Here is a 10,896-nt window from a genome sequence, read left to right on the forward strand (position 1 = left end):
GATTTGCCGCCATTTTTTTTAACTTTTTTTTTAACCCAATCAGGGAGGGGGATTATTTATTTATTTATTTAAAAAAAAAAAAAAAAAAAATTTGGCACGAGCAGGGGAATTCATTGAGCTGCAGCACGGGTCGCCAGCTGCCTAAATCCACTCGCAACGGGCGACAGGTTAACATTATTTGTCGAGCACTGTATATATATATATATATATATATATATATATATATATATATAGCATACGAACCAATCCAAGGACCAGTAAAGAGACAGCAAACTGCACGGGGTTAATCCAAAAAAACTGTATTCAAAACATAGACACACGCAAGCCGACGTTTCGGTCCCACATGGAGACCTTCCACGTGGGACCGAAACGTCGGCTTGCGTGTGTCTATGTTTTGAATACAGTTTTTTTGGATTAACCCCTTGCAGTTTGCTGTCTCTTTACTGGTCCTTGGATTGGTTCGTATGCTGTGTGTTTCTCTATGGGACTAGCATCTGCTTTTTTGCTTCATTACAGTGTGCTGACTGGCCTCTTGTGGATATATATATATATATATATATATATATATATATATATATATATATATATATATATATATATATACTATATATATATATATATATATTTTTTTTTGTGTGTGTCTGTGTGTGTGTGTGTGTGTGTGGAGGTATCTGTACCATGTTAGCCGAGCTTAATAAGATTTTTTTAGCCACAGAAACGTTATCGTCTATTCGTTTTTTATTTTATATATACTGTATATACATATTTTATTTTATATATAGACATACATACATATATGTATGTATGTATGTATGTATGTATGTATGTATGTATGTATGTATGTATGTATGTATGTTTGTGAGGATCCCTAGAGATCTAGATTTATGTTGAAAAAGTTATCATGTTTTGTGTAATTTGCTTGATCAGGTTAAACTAAGGATGGGGGGGGGGAATGAAACAGATAACGAACTAAATAGAATAGAGGAGGATACAAGGTGGTATGGAGGTAGAATGGGGGCAAGTGCGAATTTGACAAGCAGTGAGACACCCATAATAAATACAGTTAATACTAGAAAACTTCTAAAGACTAAACCAAGTTGACGCAGAAAGGAAGGAGAAGATAATAGTACAGGCTGAAAAAAAACTAAATGCATGCTTGCTAATGCAAGAAGCCTGACAGATAAAATGGGGGAGCTTGAATTAATAGCTGCAAGGGAACAGTATGATATAGTAGGCATTACTGAAACATGGTGGGATGACACTCATGACTGGACAGTTAATTTAGTGGGTTATTCCCATTTTCGGAAGGATCGAACAAATAGAAGAAGAGGTGGAGTATTCTTATACTGTATATTAAACCGGATCTAAAACCTATTATAAGGGAAGATGTTTATGAAGGGAATGATGACAATGTAGAGACCTTGTGGATAGAAATTAGCAGTGAAGAAATGTTTGTAGGGATATGCTATAAACCACTAAATATCAGTGAGATTGAGGAAGCTAAAATACTTTTGCAAATGGAAAAGGCATAAAAACTAGGTCATGTTTGCATAATGGGGGATTTTAATTATCCAGACATAAACTGGGGCAATGAGATTAGCATTACAACAAAAGGAAACAGGTTTTTCGGGTGCATAAAGACAATTATATGACCCAAATTATTGAGGAACCAACCAGGAGAGGGGCAATACTGGATTTGGTAATATCAAACAATGTAGAAGTATTAGCAAATATTCAAGACCTGGAACATTTGGGTAACAGTGATCATAACATGGTCTCATTTGAAATAAATGATCAAAAAACAGATCACTTGGGTTCCACAAAGACCTTAAACTTTAGAAAGGCAGATTTGAATAAATGAGGACTAATCTACAAGTAATACATTGGGATAATATTTTTGCAGTGAAAAATGTAGAAGATAAATGAGCAGTCTTTAAAACATTGTTAGAAAAGCACACTTATCAGTGTATACCCTTGGGTAATAAGTATAAAAGAAATGTCAAAACCAATGTGGCTAAATAAACAGGTAGGGGAGGAAATGGACAAGAAGAGGAAGGCGTTTAGATTCTTTAAGTCAGAATGGACGGAGGCATCGTATCAGAATTATAAGAAATGTAACAAAAATTGGCAAAAGGGCAATCAAATGAGCAAAAATGGATAATGAAAAAGGATTGCAATAGAAAGAACAACCTTAAAAAGTTCTTTAAGTACCTTAATAACAAAAAAAATGAGGAAAGAAAATATAGGACCTTTTCAGTGTGAGATGGGCAGGCAGATGATTGGAGATAAGGAAAAAGCAGAGGTATTAAACAAATTCTTTCCCTCTGTGTTTACCAGGGAAGAATCCATTTAAATTGTAGTGCCACAGGAGAAAGCCACAACCTCCATATTAATTAACAATTGGTTAACTGAGGAAAAAGTTAATAGACAGCTTGAAAAAATTAAAGTTAATAAGGCACCTGGCCCTGATGGCATACATCCCAGAGTTCTCAAGGAGTTAAGTTCAGTAATAGCCAAACCATTACATTTAATATTCAAGGACTCCATTTCCACAGGCTCAGTACCTCTAGATTGGCGTAAAGCAGATGTGGTGCCTATATTTAAAAAGGGAGCTTTATCACTACTGAGGAATTACAGACCTGTAAGCCTGACTTCAATAGTGGGGAAACTACTTGAAGGTTTAATACGGGATAATATTCAGGAATACCTAATGGAAAACAAAATTATTAGTAATAGTCAGCATGGATTTATGAAGGATAGATCATGCCAAACTAACCTTATTTGTTTCATTGAGGAGGAAAGTAGGAATTTAGACCAGAGTAATGCAGTTGATGTGGTCTACTTAGATTTTGCAAAGGCTTTTAATACGGTTCCACATGAGGTTGGTGTACAAAATAAAGCAAATTGAACGCAGTAAAAATATATGCACCTGGATTGAAAACTGGTTGAAGGACAGACAACAGAGGTTTGTCATAAATGGAATTTTTTCAGGTTGGGCTAGGGTCGTGAGTGGAGTACCTGAGGGAGTGGTACTGGGACCACTGCTTTTTAACTTGTTTATTAATGACCTTGAGGTTGGCATAGAGAGCCTAGCCTCCATCTTTGCTGATAACACTAAATTGTGTCAGGTAGTAGAATCAGAGCAGGATGTCATTTCTCTCCAGAAGGACTTGAGAGACTAGAAATTTGGGCAGGTAAATGGCAGATGACATTTAATACAGATAAATGTAAGGTTATGCATTTGGGAAGCAAGAATAAACAGGCGACTTACAAATTAAATGGGGATAAATTGGGGGAATCCTTGATGGAGAAGGATTTAGGAGTGCTTGTATACAGCAGGCTTAGCAATAGTGCCCAAAGCCATGCAGTAGCTGCAAAGGTAAACACGATCTTATCTTGCATTAAACGGGCAATGGATGGAAGGGAAGTAAACATAATTATGCCCTTTTACAAAGCATTAGTAAGACCACACCTTGAATATGGAGTACAATTTTGGGTGCCACTCCTTAGAAAAGACATTATGGAACTAGAGAGAGTGCAGAGAAGAGCCACCAAATTAATAAAGGGGATGGGCAATCTAACTTACGAGGAGAGGCTAGCTAAATTAAATTTATTTACATTAGAAAAGAGGCATCTAAGAGGGGATATGATAACTGTATACAAATATATTCGGGGACAGTACAGGGAGCTTTCAAAAGAACTATTCATCCCAAGGGCAGTACAAAGGACTCAGGGCCATCCCTTTAAGTTGGAGGAAAGGAGATTTCACCAGCAACAAAGGAAAGGATTCTTTACAGTAAGGGCAGTTAAAAATGTGGAATTCATTACTACTCTGATGGTAGATACAATGGATTTGTTAAAAAAAAAAAGGTTCGACATCTTTTTAGAAGGGAATGGTATATAGGGATATACCAAATAAGTAAACATGGGAAGGATGTTGATACAGGAAGTAATCCGATTGCGAATTCTTGGAGTCAGGAAGGAATTTATTTTTCCCCTTATGAGATATCATTGGATGATATAACACTGGGATTTTTGGTTTGCCTTCCCCTGATCAATAAGTAAGTATAGATAAAGGATAAAGTATCGGTTGTCTAAATTTTGCATAGGTTGAACTTGTTGGACGTATGTCTTTTTTCAACCTCATCTACTACGTAACTATGTAACTATGTAACTATATATGTTCTCGTCGTCTCCCTTATTGATTACTGCAACATTCTATATCTGACCTCGCTGCCTCATACTTCTCTCCCTTACATTCCATTAAAAATTAGACCCCTGGCTGTTCCTTCTAAACAAAGCAGTAGAGGGGATTTCCAGAACACATGGAAAATTAATAGAGCATTTTGCAACAGCGACGAGGTGTGCGATCAAAGCATTATGGAAACAGACTGAAATTCCAACTATTCCACCAATCAGAAACAGAATTTTGTTTATATGCCAGATGGAAAAATGAACAAGTTTGGTTAATGATACTGGCGCTAAATTTCTAAAAGTCTGGACCATATGGCCAGCACAAACAGACATCCCAGGGGTGGATGGTACTACAATTCTGCTATGATAGTCTCAGAAACACGCTCTCCGCTAACCTAAAAAAGACAGACAATAGTCAGAAGAGGCAACGGTAGTCCTTTGGTTAGAGATCAGTGAGTCTGGCCACGTGGGAGGCGTACTCTGGAAGTGTGGAAGAGGAGACGCATGAATCGGAAGATGGAGAAGCAGGGGATTGGACTCCCCCCCCCCTTCCCACCCCTCCTGATTTAGGTTCAAATTTTCTTTTTCTTACAAGTCTGATTGTCATTTCTATATGTATCTTATTTGTACAACAGCTGTGATTTTTACGAATATGAAACTATGTACTGTAACATGTCAAAAAATTCAATACAATTTGAGTTATTAAAAAAAAAATGCGGCTGCTCGAATAATCCCCTGCTCTTCTAGATTCTTATCTGCACCTGACCTCCCAAAATCTCTCTGCTGTCTTCTGTATAAACTACAACATTGTTCTTTCTTTTTAGGCTCTACACTCTTTTGCACCTCCATATATCTCATTTTACCTTTACAGCCCTCTCATGTCTTACATTTTTTTCATTAAAATCTCTCTACCTAATATTTTACATAAAATAACCCACACCTACACTACTGACTTCAGATGCACTTGACCTACTTGACAGCACTTGAAGTAATTGCACTTTGACTCTGTGTCTGTACTGTAAGTCTCTTAATATACCCCTTAGATTGTAAGCTCTTTGGGCAGTGCCCCTTTGCCTTATGTTATAGAATGTATATCTGTACTAGATTGTCCTCTCATGGGTTAGATGTGTAATGTGTCTTTGTTAGATAGGATAAAGCAGTGGTTTATCTGTCCACAAATACAGTAGATGAGTAAGATGATATACAGTAGGAAGGCTGACATTTTCCACCATTTTCTTTTAAATCTTCTTTCTATTTGATTAGGCTTATTAATACATTGTTAATCTTTATCTGTGGTTATAATGATGATTGTCATGCCAGCTGATATTGTTATCTCTATCAGTAGACGATATCAGCTTTATTATTTTGCACACTAGCTCTATGGTCACATAGAATTGAATGTGAGTTGTTACCATCTAGGTTATCACCAAGTGTATAGTTATGCTTACTGCTTTATGTGCAGTTTTGTTACTATTTAGCTATAGATTGTTTCAGTGATGCTGCTACCATACTTTCCATGATATTTGTTTTCAGGAAAACTCTTACCTGTATTTCTCCAGTTACTGCTCAATTCAGCATGACTATTTTTATCTCTGATCGCTCTTGCAGGATTGTACTTCCTGTGTTCTTCAGGTTGTCCTGTATCTTCACTGCTGTGGTTCTCTACAATCAAATATAATACAGAGGTTGTTTTTGAACAGGTAGCAAAGAGTTAGAACGGCTTAGCTAAAGGTCGTTGGGTATGCACACTGAAATGTGACAGCCATTATCACATACTGTAGCAAAGACATTCTCTAAAAGGGCCATTAACAAGTAATAATGGATATCTACAGTATAGTACTGTAAATTGTCCCCTAGTGGAATATACAGTACCTGCAATATGAAAGCAGTGGTTTAGCTATCCATAAAAAGCTCAGGGGGATGAAATAGGAAGGGTTACATTTTGCACACATTCAAATTTGTAGTCTGCCTTCCATTTCTCATCACCTTTTTCAGATGAGTAACTGTGGTCAGGATGGTTTGGCTGAGTTCTGCTATGATGCAGTTCTGAAGAAGCCTGAAGCACATCTGGAGTCTGCTCTGTCGTAGACTTGTTCTCAGAGCTTTCTCCGATGTCCTGGTTTCCATTCAGTACAGAACTAGAAGAAGCACTGTCACCTTGGCTTCCAAGTAAGCTATTCAAGTCAAGCAGATCATCTGTAACGATGGAGACAACATTAGTTTGAGAACATACTACTGTAACTGTCTTGTCCAACTCTAAATTGTAGCAAATCAGTTTTGGGTAGTGTGCAGTTGTTTCTGATCAGTTGTGTGAGCAGCTGTATCTTATATAGAAAAAGACTGCTGCAGTCTAAATTGCTGTTTTTTTAAATGTATTTATTATTTATTCCCCCCCTCCCCCCCCCCCTTTAATCTGTGCATCAATACAATCCACACAATAAATGTCCTGGAACAGGATTGTATATTTTCTGTGTATTTTTTCTGCTCTCAGGCTGCCAGCTCTCCCCAGTGAAAGTTGCATATTTCCCTGTTCTGAAGCAGCCAGTGCTGGTGTGTAGCTGCAACATTGTTGCTACAATATAGCTTTTACACAAGCCACCAATCAGTTGCATTGCAACCTCTCACTGCTCATAGCTTGAGTTGGTTAAGCCAATGCCTTTCTCTGTTTGTTAGTATGCCCCTTTGGCTTGTTCCTGTCTGGAAAGGAAAGTGTGCTTTCTCTTATCATCAGCAGACACAGTGAGTAGATGCATCTTCCACTACTCCCTTAGAAAGGGATTCCTTTTTACCTTCCCCTCACAAGAGCCACTTCCTACCACAAAAACTACATGCAAGGGCTTTAATATTTCTGTTAACGCCCACCCAATAAAGTTAAAGAAAATAGAAGGACTTTGTGTGCTTTTAAAGGGGGCGCGTTTATGCTACATGAACCTACTCACATGCTACAAGGGGCTTGGGTCCAGAATAATAAGTAATTAGCTAAGATGCCAATCGATCCGTTCTCCTGTGATCGATTGATGAAGTTTCGGCTCAGGGGCTCACTAAATGTCTGTCAGTGCAGCAGAAGAGGACCACAAATGCAAAGCTCTGTGGGGAAGATCATGTGACCAGGCAGTCACTAGATACAATTGGTGCACTGTTAGAAAAAGGGCAGGGCTCAAATAGTGGTGTGCCATAGCCTATTTCAGAAGAGGAAGGGGGTGTGACTTTGTAAATGGTTGCTATAGAAACAAAAAAAGGGGTGTGAAGTGAAACTTCTTTGCATTTTGTAACTCTCTAAAGTCTTTCATTCATGCAAATTGATAAAAATCAAACTCTAATTTATGTGACAAAATGCAAAGCAGTGTCACTTATAACGTGCGTGTGTGTGTGTGTGTGAGATATATATGTGTGTGTGTGTGTATATATATATATATATATATCCATGGCTGGGTCAGCTAACTTTCTGCCTTCCCTGAGGCCCGTCTTGCGGCTGACGTGAGGTCAGCTGAGTGGCTGGAACTTTGGGCTGTCTGGCTGGCAGGCCATGATTTAATCGTCATTGGCCTTGCCTGTTCGTGAAGCACTCTGGCAGGGTTAGCTTCTACCCTTTGCTGTACCTCCAGACCTCTGTGTGTGTTTTATTTCTGGGATGTTTCGGGTGAGGAGTTGGGGAGCAACATCACAGGCTCTGAGGTCATGTTACTTTTACTAAAGAGTAAATGTTTGCGTATTTCAATGTATACACTGTTGTCATATTATTCATTTTCTGCCATCTTTTTGGCTTATTGAAAAATCTTACCCCCTTGATGATCTTGTCCAGCCATTCTCCTTTACTTCATTTGTACGGATGCCTAAAAAAAAGACACATTTTGTCATCCTCAGATTAATACTCAAATGAAAAAAGTGAAACTGTAAGTGTGTAAATAAAAGAAAAGTACTGGTACTCTAAAAATAAAGGAATAGCAGTACTCTATACCAGGGGTTCGCAAACTTTTTTCCCTGCGCCCCCCTTCTGGCGGTCCTCTCACTTCCGCGCCCCCCTTCACCCCCGCTCCGGGGTCGTCTCTGGCGTCATGACGTCACGTTGCCATAGCAACGTGACGTCACATGATTTCGCGGCGTCATTTGATGCCACGTTTGAGAAGCCGCCGGAGCCAAGGTAAGTTAGGTTTACAGAGGCCCTGCAGCTCCCCCGGCACTTAATATAAGTGCATTTGGGAAGCACGCTGGGCCTCTGTAAACCCCGTGCCCCCCTGCACTCAGTCTCATGCCCCCCCTGGGGGTCACGCCCCCCAGTGTGCGCACCACTGCTCTATACTACCTAGAATCAGATTTCAGCTACTGCATTTAATGGTGTCGATTTCTTTGGTTTATGCTATTTATACAGCATGAATATTTCATTATCTAACATGTAGAACTACAAAGTAAGGTTGCCTCCTAAGGCTGCGCTTATATTGCCGGCGACGTCAGGCTTCGGTTCCTGGAAAAATCAAATGGAGATGACTTCCAGCGATCGCGACTGCGCTGTTGCGTCGCGCTTACTATAAGCGCACGCGACGGTGGCAATGCATTTGTTTTGACGCGATGGCGCGCCGCTTTCGCCGGCAGTATAAGCGCAGCCTAACTCAAGTCATCCTAGTTGGCAAATCCCCGCTTTCCGTGTTAAAACGATATAATAATAATAATAATAATAATTATAACTTTATACGGTATCATACAGTGCCTTTCTCCCAATGGGATTTAAAGTGCTTCACAATTACAGTCTGGTGCGTGGTACTGTACACAGCACATACGAATGTTTACAGACACAGTCCCTGCCCCATAGAGCTTACAATCTATGGGTTTTTTTGCCTGAGGCACAGGGAGATACTTTCCCAATGTCACAAGGAGCTGACAATGAACCTGGTTCTCTTGAATCAAACTGAGTGTCATTGTTTATAAAGTCAGTGTCTTAACTCAGTGAGCACTATGACTTCTCCCTAATAGTCAGTGCAGGACTGTTTTCTGTTTCTTGCTACAGTATTTAAGTCTGTGAATTATTTCATATATCAAAAGTGTATTATAAAAGATCAATAAAAGATCAATAGAAAAATACAACAAAACAGAAAACGAGGAAAAAAGTATGTGATGTGTTGTGGCATTGATCCAATTTTCAAGTGCCATCTTAATTGTGTGTAATAAACCACTTCAGTAGTTTACCATCCATCATTCACAGATACCTTCCCCACAACATACGGTACAGTGTAATTCACTAGTATGAACTAGAAATGTGTGAATGTTTAGCTGAAATTTGCAAATCGGGTCAAATTTGCATACTCACCCCCCCCCCCCCCCCCCCATCCCCACCCAAAAAAAAAATCTTGCAAGAAATAAAAAGCTTTGTGAAAATAATTAGCCAAGCTTTAAAAGTCAATATGCAAGTTCACGTGGCCCAGTGTATACTACCATTTACAAAATGTCAAATGTAGTAGAAATTCTAAGCAATGTAAACTTACATCAAATTTGAGCAAAAACACAAAATTTATGAGAAAACCTTGACCAATTTAATTTCTCTAATGATAACGTAAAGGTGTGCGGATTTTCTTTATATCTATAGTTAAAGGGGAGCAATGTCTGTGTGATCCTAATGAACTACACAGGTACCAAAGTCAAGAACGTACAAATGGAAGTTTGTTTTGACAAATAAAAGTTTGTTTTGACTGCAAAAAAAAAATCGCCGGGTCTCCCTTTTGGCAGAGCCGGAAGTAGGCTGGGCTTTGCTTCCGGCACGCTGGCGTGAGAGGGAGGCCCGGCGCGCACGGGAACAGCATGCAGGAGACAGGTGCAGCGGGGCCGGCGGCAACTGCTGTGCCAAGCCGCCGGGCCCCTCGCAGCACCGCCACCAACCCCCTCCCGCTGCACCGCCAACCCCACAGAACAGGGCCAAACCCCTGCTGCCGCCGGATACCCCCCTGCTGCCGCCGGATACCCCCCTGCTGCCGCCGGATACCCCCCTGCTGCCACCAGACAACCCCCTGCTGCCGCCGGACAACCCCCGTATCGCCGCCCCACCGCAACATCGCCCCTCCCCGCAACATCGGTCCCCCCCCCAGCACCGGGGCCACATTACATTACAAAGTGTCCCTTTTTTTTGTTTTGTTTCTTCCACCCTATTTTTTCCTGTTCCCATTCAAATGAGTGCTCATTAACCCAGCACTTACCTCTTTGGTCTCCTTGTACTGTATGTGTCCCAGACAGACTCTGCAGAGCTCTGTGTGCACCTCTCCACACTACAGTAGGAAAGCAGACCTGCCTCTGATGCTACGTCTTTTTATTGTGCGTTTAGTTTCATTTCTCTGTTATTACAGCTCAGGCTCCTCGTTGCTTACAGTAGTTTCATTTCTCAGTCTTCCCAGCTCAATCCTCATTGTTTCGTTTCATTTTCCTGTAGTTGGCATTAGTCTAAAGAGCTATTATTGGTGCCTACTTACAGTATTTCTACATATAGCACCCCGACAACGCAGAACCCAAACAGATATTGAAATACCTTGCTGGTGTTACTGGATGGAAGTTACGTAATCACACGTAAAATAAAAACTTCACTTCTTTGCTCCTTGCCAACACTATTATTTTTGTTTTATTCAAATCGTAGCTTTTCTTGTTCATCGGCTGTTTGACTACTGATGGTATCATATTTACTTCCCAAAGGCAATAAGGGAAATGAATACAGTAGAGGGGGAG

At 40.1% G+C, this 10,896-nt stretch overlaps 1 protein-coding gene across 4 annotated transcripts in view; it reads right to left on the minus strand.

Annotated features, from left to right (window-relative positions):
- Positions 1-10,675, minus strand: part of LOC142487211 (NFX1-type zinc finger-containing protein 1-like) — a 162,065-nt gene extending 151,390 nt beyond the window's left edge. For all 4 annotated transcript variants that reach the window (XR_012799167.1, XM_075586049.1, XM_075586051.1 and 1 more), the window contains exons 1-4: positions 10,377-10,675; positions 7,976-8,027; positions 6,181-6,390; positions 5,740-5,856 (exon numbers count right to left, since the gene is read on the minus strand). Coding sequence is in view for 3 of the 4 variants with exons in the window: in XM_075586049.1 (XP_075442164.1) it covers positions 5,740-5,856; positions 6,181-6,390; positions 7,976-8,000 (352 nt within the window). In the remaining variant the exon portion in view is untranslated. The remainder of the gene's footprint in view (positions 1-5,739; positions 5,857-6,180; positions 6,391-7,975; positions 8,028-10,376) is intronic.
- Positions 10,676-10,896: the final 221 nt, after the last annotated feature.

Source organism: Ascaphus truei, chromosome 2 (assembly GCF_040206685.1).
Source record: "Ascaphus truei isolate aAscTru1 chromosome 2, aAscTru1.hap1, whole genome shotgun sequence".
NCBI lineage: Eukaryota > Metazoa > Chordata > Amphibia > Anura > Ascaphidae > Ascaphus > Ascaphus truei.